Raw genomic sequence first — 25,439 nt, forward strand, 5'->3', positions numbered from 1 at the left:
GAAAGCGATGTGACACCTGTACTAGTTTGTGAAAAGGCTGATGTTGGTATCAAGTGCAGCAAAGAGCTGACTAAGATCAGATGAGGGAAACGGAGAGGAAGCGGGCGTGTGCAGGTGCGCGTCCACGTGCGGGCAGGCGTCGGGCCGCCCGCGGAGAGCGGGAGGACACGCGAGCCCTCTGTGCCCGTGCTCAGAACAGGTGGCCTTGCGTGTCGATGGGACCCGTGGCCGCCAGCGGGCGAGGGCCGGCGTGGCCCGGCGCACAGACCGCCCTCAGCTTGCGCGGCTCTGCCTGTGCGCTGTCGGCTGTGTTTTTTCCTTTCCTTAATCTTGATGGAGTCAATTAAATTGCCCTTTTCCTTTGGCTCTGCTGTTGGTTTGGAAGGCGTCAGTCTTGGTTCTGCCTTCCGATCCTTTTAAACAAACATATTTAAACCAGTTTTTAAAAAGTTCAGCACCACGTTTATCAGTAATTCATCAAGATCCCAACCCTGAAAAGACTGACATCTCCAGTTCATTTTACTCTTCACCCTACTCACCCCTCAGCTGCCTAGGTCTTGATGAAAGCATCTTGAGTTTTAAAACTCCTTTACGGTTACATCTTTTCTTTAAAAGCCTTTTTAAAAAAGTCCTGCAGCCATACTATCAATGATTATTCAGACAGAATTATAAGGGCACTGGTTTTGCTTCCAACCTCTGCTTTTTGTGCCCACGGCCTCCCCTCTCATTCTACATTGTTTTATTTTACATTTTACTAGAGTATGTCCTTAATCTGGGTGGGAGTTCTTCCGTTTTGTTTGTTGGGGAGAGCCCACGTGGGGTACTTTGAGTCTTGGCTTTATGCTGCCTTCACCGAGCGCGTGTTTACCGCATGAGGAAGCCAGCTCCACCGTCCTTTCCCCACGGACCCCGGAGCCACCCCTCCCCGTCGTCTCCTCTAGCTGTGTTGTCACAGAACCACTTTGATTTTCTTTCCTTTGCAGGTGTCTGTAGCAGGTTGATATAGTTATGAACTCTAAAAATAGATACTGGATTATGTTTGTTATCTGGTTCGTGCCTGGGTGTGGTGGAGCTATGATTTGGCCTTTGATTGGGCCTCATCATTAGGGTGTTGGCATGGCAGGGGACAGAGCTGGGGGTTCTCAATGCTGGAGATTTGATGTTGGAGTTTGATGCTGAAGCTGGAGCCCAGGGAGAGAGACAGAGCCGTTCACCTGATTGTCCACAGCTGACCTTGTGGAGAAAACAGAGGAGCTGAGCCCACAGGAGCCCAGGAAGCCTGAGCCCTGGCAGATGTCGGCAGCCATCTTGCTCCAACACGTGGAAACAGACTTTGGTGAGGGAAGTAATTTATGCTTTATGGCCTGGTATCTGTAAGCTCCTACCCCAAATAAATATCCTTTATAAAAAACAACCAATTTCTAGTATTTTGCATCAACACCCCTTTGGCTGACTTTTACAATGGCCCTTTTTCTCTCTCTGGCAGCATTAAATTGATCTCTTCCCCTTAAAATTCAGAAATGTCAGCACCACGTGCCTGGGTGTGCGGCTGGTTTTCTCTTTCTCCTCTTAATATGCTGAACCCTTGGAGCTGGACAGTTGAGGCCTCGGTTCAGAGGACTTTTCTTCCGCGTCCCCTCCTCTGTCCTCCCTCTAGCTGAGCCCATGGCCTCCTTGCCACCACGCTCAGCTGTCCGCGCTGCCCCCAGACTCGGCCTCCTGCTGCCGACGGGCTGGACGTCCAGGCGCGGAGCTGCCCCGGCCGCGGAGGGGCCTGCCCCCGGAGGCGGGGGCCGGGGTCCATGCCTCACATCACGACTTTTTGCCCCGAGGCTCCAGGCATCCCCCGTTGGCTGCCACACCACTGAGTCCGTGTCAGGTCACCCCTGCGTCTGAGGGGAAACGCTCACTAGTGCCTGGAACCATCTAGAAAAGAACCTCCTGGAAGGGACTCTGCTCCGGGGCAGGGTTCAGGCTGGACCCGGGGGGCCGTTGTTCCTTACGGGCGTTGGCAGGCAGGATTGCCGCCTGACAGATGGCCTTTGAGGGTCCCGGGAGGCTTGGGCCCCGTGGCCCGTGCGCTGCCCGCTTGTTTGTGGGGTGTCTGCGGCAGGAAGTTGCACCCACTGTCTGATGAACCCCGAGGCCTGTGTGGCACAGCTGATGACATCTGATTGTCGCCTGAGAGACAGGGACATCGGCCGAAGCCGTCAGCGCACGGTGGCCCCGCACCGCCGAGCCGCACACACAGAGTTTGAACCTGGAGCGGAGTCCCACCCCCCGCTGCCCCCGACCAGGGTCTCCGAATGGGATGTGGGGGCGCGAGCGGGCCCTCTTCTTGTGGTCTGCTGGGCCCGGCCCCCGTTCCCCCTCCTGCGGCCGTCAGCACCTGCTGCTCTCCTGGCAGGGGCTGGGCAGGGCTGCGGGTGGGGGGCCTCGCGATTAAACGCGGGCCTGTGTTCTTTTCTCGACACGGGGACGGCGCCTCTCCTCCTCCTGCCAGTGTCAGCCCCGGAGGCCCAAGTGGCTTCCCGGAGTTGGTGCGTCACGCCCCAAGGCCTCATCTGAGCAAGAAGATTAGAGCCCCAGGCCCTGGGTGCCCCACCTGGGCCGAGCTGGTCTGGAAAGCACGGGAGGCCGCGGAGGCCACAGCGCCTGGTGGCGGCCGGAGGCGACGCCGACCCCCATCTTGCCATGCCCGCCTCCCCCTCGGCCTGGTGGCTCCACTGCCCTGGTCAGCTTAAAAATGGAAGCCGGCAAGGGCGTCCGGCCCCCACCTTCTGCAGGGCCCCCAGGACACGGGGCAGGGCTGCAGCCCCGCGTGAGCGCGTCTCGTCGGCCTGGCTCGGCCGCTGCGGGCACGTGGCTTCTTTTCCACTGCGGCTCACACCTGGCACCTCCCACCGCGTCCTATTTCTCATTTACAGAGTAAAGGCACTTCCAGGAGCGAAAACTAACTGCAGGTGTAAAATCCATTGATTAATAAGGGACTTACCAGGAAACGGACTTTGGCCCAGTGGTTAGGGCGTCCGTCTACCATATGGGAGGTCCGCGGTTCAAGCCCCGGGCCTCCTTGACCCGTGTGGAGCTGGCCCACGTGCAGTGCTGATGCGCGCAAGGAGTGCAGTGCCACGCAAGGGTGTCCCCCGCGTGGGGGAGCCCCACGCGCAAGGAGTGCACCCGTGAGGAAAGCCGCCCAGCGTGAAAGAAAGAGCAGCCTGCCGAGGAATGGCGCCGCCCACACTTCCCGTGCCGCTGACGACAACAGAAGCGGACAAAGAAACAAGACGCAGCAAATAGACACCAAGAACAGACAACCAGGGGAGGGGGGGAAATTAAATAAATAAATAAATCTTTAAAAAAAAAAAAAAAAATAAGGGACTTACCGTTTCTGCAGCGTGAACCCGTGGCCAGCCTGAAACACCTGCTAATCATTATGCGTGTACTTCATTTTCCATCACCCTCGATATTAGGATGCTATTAGAAAATAGCTTTAAGGTGGAAATAAGAAAAAATATTAGTGTCATTTCTTCCAAGCTCTTTATTTGTATCAGTTATTAGACCGTTCGGGGTCTCTCTATTTTGTTTTTAGAGTTCTGATGCAGCACACTTAATTCACAGGAGCAGAGGCGCTCCAGTTACCCACCAGCTTGTCCCTGCGTTCAGCGGTTTCTGCATCGTGGCCTGTGATAACTCACTGCCCTAGTTCTGGCTTTGCAGCCTTGGACAGACAAGCCCCTGGCAGGTGGCAGTGCCCACGACGGCGTCAGCCCTGGGGCCTTGTGGACGTGTGCTCTCGGGGCCATTTAGGGGCTTCTGGGCCTAGAAAAAGCATATGGTTAGTATTGGAACCACAAGGCTAGTCATTTCCTTTTTGCCTCATTACTCTGTTTTTGCTAAAGTAAGCACTTTATTTAGCTTAAAATATATATTTTTAAATGTGTATTATTGTCTTTTTTTTTGGTTAATTAATCATTTCTGGTTTTACTGTAAGAATATTGTCATTCCAACGTTTTATTGCTTTTTAATAGTAATCCTTTATTTTGACCTCGTTATATAGGAAAAATGGAATTACGAAGAAGATAACATAATACAGTCATATTCATGTATTTCTGAAAGATTCAATTCCATTATGGTCAGAGATTCCTTACCAGTCGTACTAAGCAGATCCCCAACCCCATGCAACCCCCCTCCCCCCAAAAGAAGCCTCCCCAATTCTGTATCTCCTTGGATGGCCATGGTTTTGAGCAAACTCCATGGACTGTCACCTCCACCCCAGTCAGCCCAGTGAGGGGATTGGAAAGATGCTCTGTGCTGACACCAGCCGCCGAGGACCTAACACCACTGACCAAACCACCAAAGAGTGAGACCTGGAGCGAGCAGAGAGGGGGCCTACAGCAGCCCCCTTGTGAAGCAGGAAAGAAGTGGCCAGGGCCACATCTCTGACTCCCAGCATTGCCGCGGTGGGTGCCCTGCAGTGGGGAGCCAGCTGGCCCTGGTGAGCGGTTCAGTCCACCTTTCCATCTTGGCAGCCTGTTGAGCACTGCACTCTTAGGGAGGAGACGGTTTCTTGGCAGGCTCTGCCCCTGCAGTGGATGCGTGTAAAAGAAACAGGCAGAAGAAACCGTGCCAGATACCCACATTAACCAACCGAAATTTTTACAAAGAAGAACAACTAATACTAAATATTTGAGGAAAATAGCCCCAAAGAGAAAGACCTGTCTGAGAAAATAGAACTGACTCCAAAGGAAATAGAAATAATTCCAACAGGAGGGAATATAAATAATTATAATTAAACTTACTAGTTTGTGTAGAGGATTTAGTAATTGATGAAATCAAATATTAATTTGAAGGTCTAGAAAATACTTATTCAACAGTTATCAGTTGAATGCCTGTGTATACTGTTATGGCATATGGCAGTGAATGAAAGCAAAATCTCTGCTCTCATGGAGTTGACATTCTAGTGAGGGTAGGCATGAACTTAAAAGTCAAATAAATCCCTGAAACTTGGAGAGAAAGGTATAATATATGAGGGGAAAAGTAGAGAGATTTGGAAAGTTAATCCAAGTGGCCCAATTTCTATCTAGTAGGGTTTCAGAAATAGAAAAGAGAGAGGAGGAGAAAATAGAAGAAAATTTCTTAGTACCAGAGAAAACTAAGTGTCAAAATTGAAAGGCTATATTGAGTACCGAGAGGGATAAATGAGGGGGAAAATCCATGCATAGAACATCCTCATGGAATTTGAGAACACCAAAGATAAAATAGAAGGTACTAAAACTTCTCAGTTCCCAAAAATAATCAGACTTATTTAACATTTATTAGGGACCCTAGAAGCCCAAAGTCAGAAGAAAATCTTTTATTGTAGGATTTTATAATCAACCAAATATTAATCAAGCATTAGGGCAAAATGATAATTTTCAGCTATTCAAGGATTAAGAGGATTTATCTCCAAAGCACATTTTTAGACAGTGTAACAACCTAAGGATACAGTCTCATAAAATGAAGAGATCTAAGAAAGAGAAAAAATGGGATCCGAGAAACAATAGCTTGTAAATCCAAGAATACAATGAAAAGGATAACTCAGCAGCAAGCGTAAAAATCAGTAGCTCCAGATTAGAATAAAGAACATCGGATCAGAGAGCTCTAAAAATATTTTTTTCCAGAAGAAAGTAAATTTACTTTAACAAATTGCCTAATTGAGAAGCAGAACAGCCTGAATGACAGCAAAGGCTTTTTTTTGTTGACAACAACACAAAACAAAGAAAAGTGAAAACTCCGGAAAATAAAAAAGCCATTTAGGAAAGGAGTGGTACAAAGTAAAAACAAAATGAAAAACAAAAAAAGGAGTGGTCCAAATATGACGTAATAATAATAATAAGGTATGGTCTTGAACAATTTGTGGGATGTGGGACAAAGAGAATCCATATGAAACTCAGCATGTAAATGTGTTGCCTTCCCCCCAGTGTGGGACATGACTCCTGGGGATGAGCCTCCCTGGTGCCGAGAGATTACTACCAAGTACCAGCTGATGATGTGACTAGAAAATGACCTTGAATAAAAGGGTCAACTCAGACCAGCAGAATATCTCAGTCTACATATAATACCAGGAATCAAGGGGGAAATGGAAAGGACAAATGAGTTTATATGGCTATGAGTCTCCAAAAAAGAGCCGGGAGGTTATCAGAGGGGTCGCCCTTATGCACACCTGGGCAGAGTCCCAGAGACAGATAAAGTAGATACAACCCCAGGTGTTGGTTCTTCTGAGGGCTACAGAGACCCACAGATTCTATGGTCATGGCAGATGGAGTTCAGTGCCATGTCAGTTGGCCCTTCCTTGGAGTTTGTGTTTCTGTGTGATGGAGCTGGACTCAGATGTGATCTTTTTTCACAAGCCTTTCCTGTTACTTTACCAGAATTGTAGTTGGTGCTGGGGTTTAATATATACCCAGGGGATCTGAATCTCTGGACTGACCATGTGATAGCCAGGCCCTGAGCCTCAACAGACTTCAACTCCTACACTCTGGTTTATTGGACTTACCCCACACAGCTAACATGGAGGTGAAGAAGGACAACCACCACATCATGGAGCCAAGAGTGCCTACAACTGAAAGCAGGAGGATTGCATCCAGTATCCATGTGGAATCTAAGCCCCCTCTTGACATAGATGTGGAATGGACACAACCAATCCAAGGTTCACAGGATGGAGGAATAGAATAAGGATTAGAGTGGACTTACTGATATTCTATTCATGAACTATGGTGATTAGTAATTGAAGAAAATGTGGTATTGGTGTGGAGAAAGTGGCCATGGTGGCTGCTGGGTGTGGGGAATGGGAGGAAGAGATGAGATGTGGAGGCATTTTCGGGACTTGGAGTTGTCCTGGGTGGTGCTGCAGGGACAAATACCGGACATTGTATGTCCTCCCATGGCCCACTGGATGGAACGTGGGAGAGTGTGGGCTATGATGTGGACCATTGACCAACGATGCTCAGAGATATATTCACCAAATGTAATGAATGTCTCATGATGATGGAGGAGAATGTTGCTATGGGGGGAGGAGTGGGGGGAGGGGGGTGGGGGGTATATGGGGGCCTCATATTTTTTTAATGTAATATTTAAAAAATGAATAAAGACAAAAAAAAAAAAGAGAGACCTGCAACTATGTACGGCAGGGAAGCATAAAGGGATTGAGAAGTGATGAGGTTCATTTTGTTTGTTTAGTTGTTTTTTTGTTTTTTAGTATTATTATTATGACTGTTATAATGAAAATGCTCTAAAAATGATTGAAGTGATGAATGCACAACTATGTGATAATACCGAATACCACCAATTGTACACTTAGGACAGATTTATGCTTTGTTCATATGTATCAGTAAAATTGTATTAAAAAAAAAAGTGCTACTCTAGCGAGCAATGAATGATAAGAAAGTGAAACATTTTGCTAATATGGAGAAAGTTTTAGCTGTCTGGATAGAAGAACCAAAGCCTAATCCAGAGCAAGGCCCTGACTAGAATCAATTCTATGAAGGCTGAGAGAGGTGAGGAAGCTGCAGAAGAGAAGTTTGAAGCTAACAGGGGTTGGTTCATGAGATTTATGGAAAGAAGGTGTATCTATAACATAAAAGGCATGGTAAAGCAGACACTGCTGATATAGAATCTCCAGCAAGTTATCCAGAAGATCTGGCTAAGATCATTGATGAAGACAGCTACACTAAACAGATTTTCAGTGTAGATGGAAGACCGTTCTATTGGAAGAAGATGCTATCTAGAACTTCCAGATCTAGAGAGGAGAAGTCCATGTCTGGCTTCAAAGCTTCAAAGGACAGGCTCATTCTCCTGTTTGGGGCAAATGCAGCTGATAACTTTAAGTTACAGCCAATCCTCATTTCCAGAAATCCTAGGGTGCTTAAGAATTATGCTAAATCTACTCTGTCTGTGCCCTTTAAATAGAACAACCACGCCAGGATGACAGCCTATCTGTTTTACAACATGGTTGACTATTTTAAGCCCAATGTTGAGAACTACTGCTCAGAAAAAAGGACTCCTTTGAAAATATTCCTGCTCACCTACAATGCACCTGGTCGCCCAGGAGCTCTGGTGGAGATGTACAATGAGATGAGCTCTTTTCATACCTGCTGACACAACATCCATTCTGCAGCCCAGGATCAAGGAGTCACTTAGACTTTCAAATCTTACAATTTAAGAAATACATTTCGGGCTGTAGCTGCCATTATAATGATTCCTCTGATGGGTCTGGGCAAAGTCAATTGAAAACCTTCTAGAAAGGATTCATGATTCTAAATGCCATTAGAAACATTCACGATTCATGGGAAGAGGTCAGAATACCAACATGAACAGAAGTTTGGAAGAGGATGATTCCAGCCCTCATGGGCTCAAGGCTTCAGTGGAGGAAGTAACTGCAGATGTGGTGGAAATAGAAAGAACCAGAATTAGAAGTGGAGCCTGAAGATGTGACTGAATGGCTGCAATTTCATGATAAAACTTGAACAGTTGAGGAGATGCTTCTTACAGATGAGGAAAGAAGGTGGTTTCTTGATGAAGAATCTGCTCCTGGTGAGATGCTGTGAACCTTGTTGAAATGACAAAGGATTTAGAATATTGTATCAACTTAGTTGATAAAGCAGCTGCAGGGTTTGCAGGTTTGGAGGACTGTTTGAAAGAAGTTCTGTGGGTAAAATGCTATCAAATGGCATCACCTGCTACAGAACGATCTTTTATGAAAGCAAGAGTCTACTGATGCTGCAGACTTAATTGTTGCCTTATTTTGAGAAACGGCTGCAGCCTCTCCACCCTTCAGCAGCCACCACCCTTACCAGTCAGGAACCATCAACAGGGACAAGACCTTCCACCAGCAAAAAGATTACGACTTGCTGAAAACTCATGATAGTTTGCATTTTTTAGCAAAAAAAGTATGTTTAATTGAGATACTTACATTGTTTTTTATATAATGCTATTGTACCCTTAATAGACCACAGTATAGTATAAACATAACATTTTTTTGTCTTTGTTTCTTTAATGTTACATTCAAAAAATATGAGGTCCCCAAAAACCCCTCACCCCCCTTACCCCACTCCTCCCCCCATAACAGCAACCTCTTCCATCATCATGAGACATTCATTGCACTTGGTGAATACATCTCTGAGCACTGCTGCACCTCATGGTCAATGGTCCACACCATAACCCACACTCTCCCACGTTCCATCCAATGGGCCATGGGAGGACATACAATGTCCAGTAACTGTCCCTGCAGCAGCACCCAGGACAACTCCAACCCCTGAAAATGCCCCCACATCACATCTCTTCCTCCCACTCCCTACCCCCAGTAGCCACCATGGCCACTTTCTCCACACCAATGCCACATTTTCTTCGATTACTAATCACAATAGTTCACGAATAGAATATCAGTAAGTCCACTCTAATCCATACTCTATTCCTCCATCCTGTGGACCTTGGAATGGTTGTGTCCACTCCACATCTATATCAAGAGGGGGCTTAGATTCCACATGGATGCTGGATGCAATTCTCCTGCTTTCAGTTGTAGGCACTTTTGGCTCCCTGGTGTGGTGGTTGACCTTCACCTCCATGTTAGCTGAGTGGGGTAAGTCCAATAAACCAAAGTGTAGGAGTTGCAAGTCTGTTGAGGCTCAGGACCTGGCTATCACATGGTCAGTCCAGAGATTCAGTTCCCCTGGGTATACATTAAACCCCAGCACCAAGTACAGTTTTGGTAAAAGTAACAGGAGAGGCTTGTGGACAAAGATCACATCTGAGTCCAGCTCCATCACACGGAAATACAAACTCCAAAGTAGGGCCAACTAACATGGCACTGAACTCCACCTGCTATGACCATAGAACCTGTGGGTCTCTGTAGCCCTCAGAAGAACCAATACCTGGGGTTGTATCTACTTTATCTTTCATTGGGACTCTGCTGAGGTGTGCATAAGGGCAACCCCTCTGATAACCTCCCGGCTCTTTTTGGAGACTCATAGCCATATAAACTCATTTGTCCTTTCCATTTCCCCCTTTTATTCAGGTCAAAAAGCATTTTTAACTCCTGTTATTATATGTAGACTGAGATATTCTGCTGGTCCGAGTTGGCCCTTTTATTCAAGGTCATTTTCTAGTTACATCATCAGCTGGTATTTGGTGGTAATCTCTCGGCACAAGGGAGGCTCATCCCCGGGAGTCATGTCCCACGCTGGGGGGAAGGCAACACATTTACATGCTGACTTTGGCTTCGAGACTGGCCACATTTGAGCAACACGGAGGCTCTCAGGAGATAATTCTTAGGCACCCTGCAGCTCTAGGCCTTGTTCTTATTTCAGGTGCACAGGCTTAAAAGCATAGTCATTAGTATCAAGGGCTCATTGTTGGGCCTTCCTTCTTTTTTGGTCTTTGCCGTTGCACTTGGGAGATTGTTGCTGTTCCCTTAGGGACTGTGATAGAACTCCCCTGGCTAGGAACTCAGCACTCAGTTGTTGTTATTTTTAATTGTAACCACTATGAAAATATCCAAACATTTTTATGTACCATGGATATATGCCCTGGAGAACTCCCTGCCAATCATGTGTCCCCTGTCAATAACATCCCACACCAGTATTCCTCCCCTGCCATTGTTGAACCTCTCTGTGATCCAAAACTTCTTCAAAAATGAAACCCAATAGAGTGCCAGGTTCCATTAATAGTAAAATGGAATATAGTGATGAGTTTAAAGGTTAGATATAGAATACATACTAATTTAGAAAAATTAAGGTAAAAATAAATTGGGGTATCAAAAAACTTAAAAATGCAAAAGCTTTGTTTTTGATGTTTTGCCTTCCATCACTGCACTAAGTGTTGCCCTGTATGCAACTTGGCAAGGCAGCTTCTTCCGTCTTTTCCTCAGTGTCTACGTCCTTTCTTTTTCTTTTTTCTAATTATTAAGCTTACCTTCACAAGAGTTTTAGATCACAGTAATTCATATGTACAATATACAGCACTCCCACATATCCAACATAAAACTTTTTCCATTCCACAGCAATAATCTTTTTTACATATTCATACTATATTTACTGAAACTGATGTACAGATATTGAGACAATAGCTTTCAAACAGGTAACATTTGGGTTTACATTGTGGTTTATATTTTAGACTATACAATTTTCTAAATTTTTAGTTACCTTATGTTTTACAATATGGTTTACATTTTAGCCTATCAGCCCCTATATATTTTTGGTGTAATTTACCATGTCTTATATCCATCCTTGCGTACTCTTGTGGAACACTTCTATTGCCCACACAGTTACACTGGTTCCATCTATTCAATACCTCTTTCCCCCTCCCCTCAGGGCCCAGAGTGACAGTCCATCTTCATTGCTTGAAGGGCCATGTTCAGAGATACTTGCAACAGTGTCGAGGGCTTGACATGCTCAGCTGCCCTAATGCCCTGGGAGCCACCATTTCTCTCGAGAGATATAGTTCCCTCTATTTGATGGCATCAGTCCTTCCCGGGGTGGGTGTACCTTCACTCTCATTAAATGGGTCTCTCTCCAATGATATAACTCCGTATGGCAAAATGAGCACTCACACACTTTTAGTACGAATATGCAAAAAGATTATTGCTGTGGAAGGAAAAGGGTTTTATGTTGGATATGTGGGAGTGCTGTATATTGTATAGATACACCAAAAAATATATAGGGGCTGATAGGCTAAAATGTAAATCATAATGTAAAACATAAGATAACTAAAAATTTAGAAAATTGTATAGTCTAAAATATAAACCACAATGTAAACCCAAATGTTACCTTGTTTGAAAGCTATCGTCTCAATATTTGTACATCAGTTCCAGTAAATATAGTATGAATATGTGAAAAGATTATTGCTGTGAAAGGGAAAACATAACTTTTATATGCACTGGGAAACCAAAATATATGTATTAGTCAGCCAAAGAGGTGCTGATGCAAAGTACCAGAAACTGTTGGTTTTTATAAAGGGTATTTGATTACGAGTACAAGCTTACAGTTAGAAGGCTCTAGGGAGTCCAGCTCAAGATTACGTCCTCACCATACTCCGTTGCCACATGTTGAAGCAAGATGGCGGGCGACGTCTGCGGGGGCTCAGCCCGCCTCTTCCTCTTAAGGCTCCGTGGGGCCAGCTTCTTCCCTCTTTGTGGGCTGTGTAAACAGATACTCAATCGAGAACATGGGAGAAGATAAACAGGAAGAGAGAGAGCGCCATAGACACGGCAGAGAGGAGCCCTTCCAGTAGTCTGCAGTGCTGAGAAAGCCCAGGAAGAGAGATGAGCCCTCCAACTGAGACCCGAAGGAGCTGGAACCACGGAGCCTTAAGAGGAAGGAGGATTCCGGAACCCTGGCAGACACGGCCTGCCATTTGCTTCAACGCGTGGCCGCTGACTCTGGGTGAGACTCAAGAGTGACCTCAGGCGGCAGACTTGGCCCAGTGGTTAGGGCGTCCGTCTACCACACGGGAGGTCCACGGTTCAAACCCCGGGCCTCCCTGACCCATGTGGAGCTGGCCCATGCACAGTGCTGATGCGCGCAAGGAGTGCCCTGCCACGCAGGGGTGTCCCCCACATAGGGGAGCCCCATGCGCAAGGAGTGCGCCCCATAAGGAGAGCCGCCCAGCGCAAAAGAAAGTGCAGCCTGCCCAGGAATGGTGCTGCACACACGGAGAGCTGACACAGCAAGGTGACGCAACAGAAAGAAACACAGATTCCCAGTGCCGCTGACAACAGCAGAAGCGGACAAAGAAGACGCAGCAAATAGACACAGAGGACAGACAACCGGGGTGGGGGAGGGGGGAGGGGAGAGAAATAAATCTTTAAAAAAAATGGTGGCCTCCAGTTTCTCAGTTAGCATCTAGGTAGACGGAAGTCCCACTTACTGGGGTGTCAAGGTGGATAATGTCAGAGAAGCGTGAGAGTGAAAGCTCGATTCTGCGTGGGAGACGCCAAGATCCCTGCCAGCCGCCGGCAGACTTCGTGAGAAGGTGCTGACAGCCAAGGCAGGAACTTAGAAGGCTGGTCCAGCAGGAGCCTGAATTCTGGGAGCTTGTGTCTCTAGGAATCCACACATCTGCCCTGTGATGGGAAGGGGCGGGTGGGGTTTTCTCAGCCCCATCTTTTTGTGGACTTGAGCTTGACTCACTGAATGTCCGCGGCTGGGTCACTCGGGGAGCTGGGGTCTATCGGTGTTGACTTTGAGGCTCCCTGTCTCAAGGGTCGTATCGGATCGATGGTTCCAAAACTGCAGTGGACAGCATCACCACGCTCCACGGGCAGGCTTTGTAGCAAACAACGAAGAATTAGACAAGCTGGTCAGCTTTGTGGTTGAAATGAGAAGGGCATGTGCCCTTTTTATTCTGCACTTTTCTTGCAGCCAAGTAATCTTCTAAAGCGTCTGCTTCGTACACCGCAATCTACCATCCCTCAGCTAATAACCGAATCTACCCAGTGCCTGAACACTGCTGGCCGCAGCCGTGCCCCGAGCCGTCCTTGGAGGAGTGTGCTCCCCCTTTTCCTTCAAGCTGATCGTGGGGCGCATGTCTAAGGCCCAGGGGTGCCGGCTGCCCGGGAGCGAAGGCCTGTGACTCCCCCGGCTGCCGCGCCCTTCCCGGAAGAGAACCGCTCGGTGGGGTGCGCAGGTCTGGCCCCTGCGGCTGCTCGTACATTCGTGCCAGGGTCACGCTGCAGCCCCAGCGGACACGCTTGTGACGTGCTTTTTGGTGGATTTCGTGAGAAGCGCCGAGCTGCTGTGGGCTTAGTTCGTTCCCTGACTTGGTCTGGAGGAACACCTGGGTCCCTCCCCATCCCAGGACGTCCTTCTGGAAACGGCCCTTCAGAGAGAACCTTCATTTAGCCCCGACACGATGGACCGAGTGTGGGAGACACGTGTGTGTGCTTTTAAAACGTGGTCTCTTGCCCTGTTCTGGGGTTGTCGCGTGAAGACGATGTAGTGCCAGAACGGAGCGCTACCCACACTCGGGCCTGACGGCCTCAAATGTGGCGCCTCAGCCGGCCCAGGGCACCGGACCGGCCACCGGCCGCCCGTCTGTCCTGGGCCGCTGTCGTCCCTGGGTGCCCCTTGCCTTGTCTCCCGCCCGCCCTTTGCCCGTGCACAGGCGTCGGGCTCGGGGGGCCCTTTGGGTCCTCGGGCCGCCCCTTGTCTGCCCTGGGGGGCCGGCGGGGCCGGGGAGCTCGGGCCGCCCCTTGTCTGCCCTGGGGGGCCGGCGGGGCCGGGGGGGGGGGGGGGCTCGGGCCGCCCCTTGTCTGCCCTGGGGGCCAGCGGGGCCGGGGAGCTCGGGCCGCCGCCCGCGCCCCTCTGCCCTCAGCGGCGTGGTCTCTTCCAGGTATCAGCAACGCGGAGGCGCGGCAGCCCGGGAAGGCGCCCAGCTTCAGCGTCAACTGGACGGTGGGTGACGCAGGCATCGAGGTCATCAACGCGACGACGGGGAAGGACGAGCTGGGCCGTGCGTCCCGCCTGTGTAAGCACGCCTTGTACTGTCGCTGGCTGCGTGTGCACGGCAAGGTACTGCGGCGCCCCTCCCCGCCGCGCGTCTCCCCCGGGCGGCCCCCGAGGAGGGCCCTAGACCCCCGCTCTCCGGAGCCTTCAGCCGGCGGCCTGGCCCTGGCGCCTCGGTCCTAAAACCGTCTCGGGGCAGCTCCTCCTTCCGCGGCCGGAACCCCAGGACCACCACCCGCCCCTCCCCGCGGCCCACGCAGCCCCCGGCCCACGACGCCCCTTCAGCCCCCAGCGAGGGGCTCTGGCTGCCGGGGGCCCTGCCCCCAGGGGAGCCGCACATGCTTCTTCCCGGGCCTCGCCTCCTCTGCCCGACATCCGCGGGGCTTGCACTTCGCGAGGCTGGCACCGTGCCGTGGGGTCCCGGCCGCCCTCGTGGGGCCCCTCCATCCCACAAAGCCCGCCAGCGCCAGGCAGACCTGCAGGCTTGCCCCGGGGGGTGTGGTGTCCCCGGGTAGCCAGAAACCTGAAGATGCTCCGGCCCCCGGCGTTCCGGGTGTGTGAAGCGCAGAGAGCGCGGGGCGCCCACCGCCCCGGCAGCCAGCAGAGCTGCCGCTGGGAGAAGGGAACCCCGAAGGGGGCGCCGCGGGGCCGCGCCCGTGTCGTAACTCCCCAGGCGCCCGTGGCCTCGCGCCCTGGCCGCCCGCGCGGCACCCCTGCCTGTCCGGATGTCCTCGGCCAGCGGTCGCGCGCCCGCCCCGACGGCCGCGGTGGTCTCTGCTCTCTTGCAGGTCCCCTCGACCTTGCTGCGCGCCCCGATCGCGAAGCCCACCGTGTACCACGAGTCCAAGCTCGTCGCCAGGGAGTACCAGGCCGCCAAGGGGTGCCTGTTCCGGGCGTTCGTCAAGGCGGGGCTGGGGGCCTGGGTGGAGAAGCCCCCCGAGCAGGACCAGTTCCCCCTGGCGCCCTGATGCGCCGCGCCCTGGCCCCGCCCCGGGTGGCACCTCCCCTGGACTCTTCCAGCAACTGCTTCTCAGTTCGTGTTTAGAAATTGAGTTCTACTGAGTAGGGCTTCCTTACGTTTAGAAACATAGAAACTACTTTGCGTGAAATTCTTGAATAAATAATTTATTCAAAGCTAGGAATGTGGCTCGTGAGGTAAGAAGGAACAGTGGCAGGACAGGTTTATGCCACGTTCTTTAGGCTGCACACAAGCCCTTATCTGTGAGGCGGGCGGGGAAATAGGGGTCCCCGGGTCCACGCGCCGCCCCGCCCGGGCGCCCCCTGACATCAAGCAGTGTTCCGGAAACACGTGTCCTTTGCAGGGTTGTAAACACCAGCCTGGAGCAGGGCAGCCGCTGCCCACCAGCCCGGGTCCCCGAGCGTCCAGGTAGGTGGTGTGCCTGGCGCTGGGGCCGGCGTGCTATCCGTGTGCGGCAGGAGGCCCCTCCACGCCATGCGGGCGCCCTGCAGCATGAGCTCCCTGGGAAGGCGTGTCCCTGCAGGAAGTCATGTTCTCCCCATGAAGACGTGTGCTTCTATGAAGGTGTGTCCCCCGAAGGCATGTCCCTCGTGGAGGCGTGACCCCTGAAGTGGTGTCCTTCCGTGAAGGCGTCCCCTGCCCGTGCAGACGCGCTCTAGGTGGCGGAGGTGACGGTGGTCGTGCCCTTGAGTCTCCGCGCGTCTGGGGGCTCGGCCTGTCCCGAGAGCCAGCCCTGCACGTGGCGTGGGGGCCGTGTCTGGACAGGGCGTGGCCGGGCCTCCTGCTCCATCCCGGCGGGGGTTCTACGTGCCGTGGAGGCCGCAGCGGGGCCCTCGGCCGAGGCCGGCTCCTGCGCTCTTGGGAGGGAAGGGTCTTGGCAGCGCACGTTTTATTCTTGTCTCTAAAATGGTATTTTTTCTAACGGGGGCTAGGAGGTGGGCTCAGCTTTCCAAGCGTAGGGTGGCTCCTAATTGCCGTGGGAGTAGGTCCATGGTCGTGGAGGAGCTGGTCAGCCGCCGCCTCCGTCAGACACTGGGGGACGCGAGCACGACCGCCACGCGCCTTAGCATGTGTGTCTTCCGAGCAGAGCCCAGGCTGCAGGTGACGGCCCCTTCCCGTGGCCGGGGAGAGCTGGGGCAGGGGGAGTTGGTGGGGAGGGAGAGCTGGGGTGGGGTAGGGGGAGCTGGGCACCCCCGCTTCTCCTGCTGCTGCGCAGAGGTGCTCCCCTGGAGCAGGGTGCGTCTGCCTCGCAGGTACCAAGAATGAGCTTAATGCCCGACCCCACCCACTTTTCTTACCAAAGAGAAAAAGGCAGCCCAGAGGGTCTTTTCCATTTCTCAAAATACTTTTCTTCAGGAACGTAGGGTGCACCCGTCCTTGCCTGGGCCCAGGTGGGACCTGCTGCCCTCCGGTCTGGCGCCCACAGCCTCAGAGGATCCTCAGGCTGCTCTCGTCAGCCCCAGACGACGCACACGGGGAGGGTGTCCTGTGCTCAGCGTCCGCCCGGCTTTGCGTCTCCTTGTCCCCAGCAGCCGTGTGGCCGTCCCCCTGGGAGGGGCGGGGAGGGGGCGGCGCGTCCGCCGGGTTCCCGCGCAGCTGGGCGGGCGGCACTCCAGCCCTGCACCGGAAAGCCCCCGAGGGCCGCGTGGTAGGGAGATCGGCGTGACGTGGCTTTCAGGTGTGGGCAGGTTGCTGCTTCTGCTCCGTCTGGAGAGTCTGTTTGTCTGTGCCACCGCGCTGGTTTCCTGTTGGGAGGCCGTGCAGGCCGGTGAGGGGCCAGGGCGGCGGCCGTTGTCCTCAGGGGGACCAAACGGCAAAGCGCAGGGCGGGGGGCTTCGGGGGACGAATTGGTTTGGTTTTCGACTACGGAGCCTGGGCTCGATGGCGGCCCGGCCGCGCCCGGCCCTTGCAGCGTGAGTGCCCCCGTGTATGCGTCCGCCACCGCCTCGGACCAGCCGTGGGCGAGCATGAGCCGCCGTCGGTGTCGACGGAGGAGTCGCCATGTCCTCGGTACAGATGAAGTTTTCACTCCGCGAGTGGCCGAGGCTGTTTTCCTCTCCGTTCTCTCTCCTCGGCAGCCCGAGCCCTGGGGACGCCGCACGGCCGGGCGGCCCCGCCTGTCGTCTGTGCTGATCCCGCCAGGCGCTGGCCTGGCCCGGACTGACCCCCGAGCCCCCTCCCCGCGTCCCCACCGGCTCCCCGCAGGGCACGCTGGCCTCATGCTCGTGAGGACAAGCGGGAGGCGCGGCTGCCCCTCGCGTGTGTCCCTGCCCACAGAGGGGCCCCTGGCAGCAGACCCGTGCAGGGGTGCAGAGACAGTCATCAACGCCGGCCTGGCGGGGCTGCAGTGACCACGCAGACCCCGCTGTCGGGTGCGGTGGAGACGATAACCCCCCCGTCTGCAGGGGCGGTACGTGGTGAGGACCCACCCCACCCCGGGGTGGGGGACACTGGCCCCTGTTGGGGTGTGGGGGACACTGACCCCTCAGGTCTGTGGGGAACCCTGGCCCCCGTCGGGGTGTGGGGGACACTGGCCCCTCAGGGCTGTGGGGGACCCTGGCCCCTGTCGGGGTGGGGATATAGCAGGGCAGGACAGAACCAGAGCACTCAACACTGGGCCGTGGACACGGTCGCCAGGTCGCCGCCTTCGGTGGCCGCTGCTAGATTAGGAGGGGCCGTGCGCCTGCTCCCGGGACGGCGCTCGCTCTAACCACGCGGAGAACTCCCGCCGAGCACGTCTCCTTGCCGTGGGTGGAGAAGCGCGAAGGCCCGTGTGAGCACACCTGCACGTGCAGGCAATGGGGACGGCCATGGGCGGCGGCATTTGGCGTGACCGTAACTTTCTTTTCCTTTTTCTCATCTATTTTCCAATGTTTCTACAGCCAAGTGGAAAACAAACAGGAAATACTTTGAAAAGCCAAAGGCACTGTGCACGCAGGAAGCGGCACTCTTGTGGACAGATAACCTGGTTCTCTCTTGTGCCTCCGTTTTGAACCTGTTCTTTCATTTTCTTAATCACAGGAAGGTGCACTTGAAGGTGAGAATGTGTCACATCGCAGGAACAAGTGGGGCCACGTCTCAGTTTAACTCAGAGCCACCGGCTCGCGACCTGCCCCCGGGAGCGCGTGTGCGTGGACCACACTGGAGCCCGAGGGTGCCCTGAGCTCCACGAGGAGGAGGAGGGCTGGGGGCCGTTGACCCTGCCTGGCCCTGCGCCAGCCCGGCTCTTACGCGGCCACTCTCAGCGGCTGCGGCTGCAGCTTCACTGGCCGGGTGCGCGGTCGACCGGGAGCCCACAGGCGTCCTGCCCTCAGAGCCACGTTGCTGGGGAAGTTGGGGGAGGACGGCGTCGAGGACGCCTGAGTGTTGCGGCCCGTGGGGGTCTTGGGGAGGGGCCTGGGGAAGCAGGGAGGGGTCCGGGGTGGGGCGAGCCTCCTGGAGGAGGTACGTTCAGGGGAGTCAGGGACCTGGGACAGCTGAGCAGGCACCCCACAGCTGGGTGTGCCCGCGCGTGTGCCCAGGGCTGCAGCCGAGGGGTTTGGGAGCTGATGTTAAATAGGGAAGCGGACATGGCCCAGTGGTTAGGGCGTCCGTCTACCACATGGGAGGTCCACGGTTCAAACCCCGGGCCTCCTTGACCTGTGTGCAGCTGGCCCATGCACAGTGCTGATGCACACAAGGAGTGCCGTGCCACGCAGGGGTGTCCCCCGTGTAGGGGAGCTCCACACGCAAGGAGCACACCCCATAGAGAGAGCCGCCCAGCGCAAAAGAAAGTGCAGCCTGCCCAGGAATGGCGCCACACACACGGAGAGCTGACACAAGATGACACAACAAAAAGAAACAGATTCCCGTGCTGCGCACAACAACAGAAGCAGACAAAGAAGACACAGCAAATAGACACAGAGAACAGACAACCAGGGTGGGAGGGGGGAAGGGGAGAGAAATACATAAATAAATAAATCTTGGAAAAAAAAAAAGTCACGTTGAGGTGACCGCACAAAAGCTCACAGCCAGGTAGTGTCAGGAGCACAGGCTGTGCTTGTAGCTCACCGCCGCCTGGGTGTCCAGCGGTCACCACTGCCCAGGTGTCCAGGAGGGTCACCGCCGCCTGGACGTCCACGCTCCCCCGTCGTGCTCTGAGGTTACTCCTGCCGTCTGGGCAGATGCCCTGGCCATGCGCGCCTCTTCCCAAGGCCCCACCGTGACCTCACGGGGGCCACTGAAGGCCTCCGTGGCGTGAGCGTGGCACCACATTGTGCAGACGCTGCCCCCGGGGCCGGCCGCTCGTGGAGCAGGGTTTAACTGGAGGAGGGCGGCCCGGGGGCCAGTGGGGGGCCCTCGGGGAGCTGGAGGTGGACGAGCGTGCGTCAGCGTCACGTCTCCAGCAAGGGGGTGCGTGAGCGGCAGCCTTTTCTCAGGAAACGGACGAGGTGCGGCGCGCTGGAGGAGGGGCCGTGCGCGGCTGTGCTCGGAGTGCAGGAGGGGGTTGGTGGAGGAGCAGGTGGGCCGGGGGCGGGCAGGACGGGAGGTCCGTGGCCCCAGGGGCGAGTGTGGGGATTGGCGGGTCTGGGCGCGTTGGAGTTCTCTGTGGAGTTTGTATCATTTTGTTAACGGTCCTCTAAGTTTGAAAGTATTTCGAAATGAGAGTTTTTTAAAGCTGAGTTCCAGGTAAAGGAGGCGGCCCGGGCGGCGAGTCGGCAGGCGGGGCAGGGGTGCCGGGGGTGCGGGGCGGCGTGAGGGGTCCTCCCCCGGGCAGGCCTCCGTGTTAGTGACCGCGTGTCCACGCTCGTCCACGCTGGCTAGCAGGGGGGCCGACGGGAGCCTGAACCCGCCCCCGAGAGCTTGACCAGGAGGCCCGCGGCCTCCGCGCGGCGGGCGCTGGCCTTTCCTCGCGTGCCCGCGGGGGACAGGGTGAGGGAGCCAGCGCCGGGGCTGGTCCAGCCTCCGAGTGCGCCCCCCGAGGAGGCTCGGCCGCCCTGCCCTGCCTCGACCCGCGCCCCTCCCGGTGCCGGCCCTCCCCACGCGCCTGTCTCAGCTGCGCCTCCACCGCAGCTTCTCGCTTTCTCTGTAAGAACTGAGTTTTCTGAAATGATAGAGCAGCCGCGCATTGCAGGGGCCAGAGGCTGGCCCGAGGCGTTCTCAGCGACCCCGAGCGCTCCTCACTGAGCGCGACGCAACACGCGGCTCCTGCTTAGCAAATCGACGGGTACGAGGTCGGGTTTTTTCCATATTTTCAGACCTGATTCTTTGCGTTTAGCTTCTGAGAATGAAGTTCAGTTTACACATACATGTAAGTGTTTTATTTTTCCCATTTAGTAGATGAGGTGATTCTTTACTGATCTTTAAATCTTTAAATCTTGACTTACCATCTTCAGTAATTCATCTTACCAGTATATGCTAGCATTTCTTCCTCAGCGGTTTGTTTTTTTTTAATTTCCCTGGAAAAGCATTTAACGCTTTTATTTGGAATGGAAAAGGAGGCCAGACTTATTTGGTTGCTGGTAAGATCAGGCTACGTGGAGGGTGTTTCCCTTAAATAGAGCGAACAAAACCTGCAGCTCCAAGTTCTTGATAGAAATACGCTTTAAATAATGACAGGGAAAAAATCGTTTTATCAAGAAATACCAAATGGGCAAAAAAGAAAATGATGAAATTAGCCACATTCCAGTGCTCCCGCGCACTTCAGAGGCGTCAAGGTGGCACTGTGACAGAGTACCAGGAGCGTGGCGGTCATCGGGCGAGTCCAGGGAAGCCTCTCGAGGAAAGTGAGAAACCGAGGACGTCTGGAAACAAACCCTCCCACCAGCCGGTGGCTGCTTGTCCTTTGTTTCAGAACAACGGAATGAAGTCTGGGTTGGCGGTTGGTGAAGCATTAAAACAGCTTGAACCGTTTTTAAATTCCAGACGACCTGATTTCTGGACTGTTGCCCGGGAGCCCGCACAGGGGCGGGGCTCTGCGCTGACACGCGCCTCCTCTGTGTTTGTGCGAAGAGCACGGGGCTCGGCTAGAGGCCCGCCGGGCCGCGGCCGCTCTCCTTCGCGGTCCTGCTCCAGTGAGGAACCCGGCGACGTGTCCTCTCGTCAGGGGACGCATTTCAGTAGGCTTTGCTTTTACCTCTAAGAGTTGTCACAAACGTTTGCCTTCGTAATGTGTGCGTGTGTCTGAAAGACCGAGAACTGGCGGTACGTGTGACGGCCACCGAAGCCGGAGCACGCGGCTGGCGATGGAAGCCGTCGGGAACAGAAAATGAATTTTAAATTTTCGATTCATATAAATCGTTTTGTTGCAGAGGAGCCTAAGCGGGGGCGCTGGAAAGACTTCCAGGCATGACGAGGTGGTCGACAGGGCCCGTCCTGGGGGTCCCCGGGGGGCGCAGCTGTGCGGCGTGGCGGCTGGAGCCGGGGGGGCACAGGTGGGCGTGGGAAGGGGCCAGGACCCTGTGCTGTTTGTGTTGGTCCAGAAATCCCGTCCTTTGCGACAAGCCTGCGATGTGAAGACGTTGTAAGCCGCAGCGTGAGGGCCTCCAGGTGTTCAGAATTCTCAGAAATCAGGGAACAAAAGCGAAACCGGGCTGCGGGCGGCTTGTCCCCGAGCCGTCCCAGGCCTCCGGGCCCCCCGCTCAGTCCGTCTCCTGCAGGCCAGCCAGGCCGGGCGCCCGGTCGGGGGTGGGTGGCCCAGCGGGCAGGCCCCGGGGGTGGCGGGTCCGCAGGCAGCTCCTCGGGGCGGGCGTGCAGGTGGCCCTGGGCGGCCTGTGGGTGTGGAGAAGGCGTCTGCGCCCTGCAAGGGGAGCCCCACGCGCGCCCTGGAGAGCGAAGCTGGGCGGGCAGCTTGGGTGGGGTGCTTCGGGCAGTCGGCAGCACGGCCTTCCAGCCTGTACTTGTTTTCCTCCTTCTGCCGGGACCTGACTGGCCCAGCGAGGCTGCCCGGGGAGCCGGGGGCCATCTCACGTGGCAGCTTCTTAGGGAGGAGAAAAGCCAGCTTTTGAGAATGCATCGTTTATTCTAGAGCTTTCCGTAAACGGCTCATGCCGAGGATTTTTCAGAGAGTCATTAATAGGATAAAGCGACTATTAGTCTCGTCCCTGGAATGCCAGCAGCTCGCTGCCACCTGCCCCGTTGTGGGCCTCACGTGGCATTCCAGCCTGGCCAGGGGTCCCTTCAGCTCCCGGCGCCCATCCTGCCTGCGTCGGGCTCCCGTCTGTTTCAGGGGAGACCAACACACCGTGCCGGGGACGGGGTGGGGGCCCAGCCCTGGCGGTTAAGGAGGGAGCGTGGGCAGAGCTGAGAAGCGGCTTCGGGGCTATGACGTCCCTGGGTTTGCCGTGCGCGCCTCCACGATGCCACCCCCCAGTCCGCAAAGCCAAGGGGGCCGGGCGAGCCTCTGCCGAGGTGACGGAGGAGTGGGCTGTGCCGGGGAGACTAGACAGCCCGAGGCACCTGCTCAGAGCCCGCCCCAAGGGGCCACCGCGTGACCCGCCCTGTGGCCAGTGTGCCCACCCCTGGTGGTCCCGGCCACCTCCACAGACGGGCGGGCGGCAGGGTCTCGGGAGCGGTTGGACCCGGCACCCGCCGGGCGATGCGGCAGCGTGCTCAGCCCCGGGCCCGCTCGGCCGCAGGCCCTTTTGGGGGGCCAGCAGCTTCCGGGCCTCGGCACGGTTTGGTGGACAGGGAGGACCCGTCCATGAGGAGTGCGAGTCGGGCTGGCCGCTCCGGGAGAGGTGGGCGGGCAGGACAAGCGCCTCTGCGCCCTGGTTTCCCGCTCTGCAGTGCGTTTGCTGTGGGGTGACGCTGAGAAGCACCCCGTGGGCCTCGCTGGGGTGGGTCCAGGTGCCAGTGCGGGGAGGGCAGCGGGACCGGCACACGTGCTGCCCGACCAGCCAGCGGGGAGGCCGCGGTAAACAGCCATGCAAGGGGCGAGGGGCCTTCCCAGCCGGGCGCCCAGACCCAGCACCTCCTCCCCGCAGCCCTGGAGGCTCAGAATCGAGGAGGGGGCCCCGGGAAGAGGCCGTGGCCGTGGGGGGGTCAGGTGCCTGGGGCACCCCACACTCTTCTCAGGGAAGCTAGACGGGGGAACCGTCCCCGTTCAAAAATGAGCAATAGCCAGAAAGCAGCCTGCATGGGACCTAGTCATAGATTCTACCGAAAATACATGAATGAGACCGTGTTTTTAAAGATGGAAAGAAGCCAAAAAAGCAGAAGGGAGACGGCTGATAAAGACAGCTTCAGAAGCATAAGGACTCCGACATGTAGCCACGCAGTCTCCTCTGCAAGAATTAAATATGTATGATGACAAAATGCAAGGGGCCAAGAAAGTGGAAAATGTGGGATAGTGGCGAGCAACGGATCATGGGGACATCCGAACGCGCGTTCAGTGCTTTCACCTGGAATCAGCGCCGTGGATGCTGGGCCAGGGGCCGTGCCGATGGCTTGTTCCTCGTTCCTCAGCCTGAGGACATGAGTGCTGGAAAAGTCTAGACACTGATAGAAAACGATGATTAAATATGCATCTTAAAAGGTCATCGTGAAACAGCAGCAGAACCTGTGACTTTCAAGCCAAGAAAAAACGTGAATCAAAATCTGGCTGTTTCACTTCTGACAAAAGCAGTGGACACGGATAACCTGAAAACCCCCATCTATACACTGGATGCCGAAAAAAAATAAACGTCGTGTAAGAGCTTTTCTGGCCGTTGCTGCTCAGGAATGTGGCAGCTGGAAAGAGCGTCACTCTCTTTGCAACAACAAGTCCTGCCTGCAAGTCCCGAATTCCCCTGAAACCCCAGCGCCTCCGGGGCGGGGACGCCAGCCCGTCTGAGCCTCGGGAGAGCCGGGCGTCTGCAGGCAGAGGGACGCCAGCCCCGCTCACCTGGGGCAGCCGCGCCGGGAACCGGGGGGAAGGGCTCAGGTGGCCTGGACGGAAGGGGTTTCGCTTTCCTTGTTGCCAAGACCATTATGCCGTGCACTGGACTGCCACCAACAATGGGAATTCACTGGCTCATGGTTTTGGGGCTCAAAGAAGTCCAAAATCAAGGTGCCGTCGCGGTGACGCTTCTCCCGGAAGACGGTGGCGCTCCAGGGCTGGCTGCCGGCGCCCCAGGGCCTCGGCTTTCCCGCCACGTGGCAGTGCACAGGGTGGCCGCCCTTTCTCTCTGGGTTCCATTGACCTCCAGCTTTGGGCTTCTCCCCGTGTGTCCGCATTTCATTCTGCTCATGAAGGACTCCAGGACGAGGCCTGAGGCCACCCAGATTCGCTGAGCCACACCCGACCTGAGAAAACCCTCAGCAGGGCCTGCTCACAGTGGGTCCACACGTGCAGGAGCAGGTTAAGTCCGAGCAGGCTCTTCTGGGGTACGAGCTCCAGGGCACCGCAGAGGTCAGGGGAGAACTGGCTTGAGAGTGGGGGCAGCAGGCATGTGGGGAGCGCATCCTCTTACAGGCTCTTCCTCCACTGTCCACAGGACAGGAGAGTCCTTCACAGCTTGGGGGAGAGGAGCAGCAGCCGCTGAGGGGGGGCACACACAAGGCCGGGGCCCTTCTTTTAATTTGCAGGGAAATGCAATAGTCACTGCCACCCTCCGAGCGCTGGAGAAAACCACTGCAGCTGGGGAAGGAACAGAAAATCCCCTGTCCCAGGGGGAGGGCAGGAGTCGAGGCTGTGCCCCGGCCCTCGGACACGCCCTGTCCCGGGAGAGGGGCAGTGTGGTGGAGAAGGCCCACCCGAGACCAGGACGGCTGTGCCCACCTAAGGGTGCAGTTTGTCTTCAGTCGTATCTCAATGAAATTGGTTTTTTTTTTCCAAAGCACAGGAGAGAAAATAATTGAGAGAGAAGACAGGCGAAGGAAATGTAACATACACATAATTGGAATCCCCAACCAAAAACAAACAGAAATCCACCGAGAATGTCCGCTTCTGGAATGCCAGTGTGAGCGGTTCTGCAGACCTGCTTCCCAAGGAAACAACCACAACTTGTGAAAATGAGTAA

At 54.9% G+C, this 25,439-nt stretch overlaps 1 protein-coding gene across 3 annotated transcripts in view; it reads left to right on the forward strand.

Moving 5' to 3' along the window:
- ADARB1 (adenosine deaminase RNA specific B1) overlaps positions 1-15,618 on the forward strand; it is a 258,621-nt gene extending 243,003 nt beyond the window's left edge. For 2 of the 3 annotated variants that reach the window (XM_071214998.1, XM_058296349.1), the window contains 2 exons: positions 14,368-14,502; positions 15,269-15,618. In XM_071214998.1, coding sequence (XP_071071099.1) covers positions 14,368-14,502; positions 15,269-15,525 — 392 coding nt within the window. In that variant the 3' untranslated portion in view covers positions 15,526-15,618. Of the gene's footprint in view, positions 1-14,367; positions 14,547-15,268 lie in introns of all 3 variants that reach the window. The other variant, XM_071214999.1, reaches the window with a different exon arrangement.
- Positions 15,619-25,439: the final 9,821 nt, after the last annotated feature.

This window comes from Dasypus novemcinctus, chromosome 4 (assembly GCF_030445035.2).
Source record: "Dasypus novemcinctus isolate mDasNov1 chromosome 4, mDasNov1.1.hap2, whole genome shotgun sequence".
In the NCBI taxonomy this organism is placed as follows: Eukaryota; Metazoa; Chordata; class Mammalia; order Cingulata; family Dasypodidae; genus Dasypus; species Dasypus novemcinctus.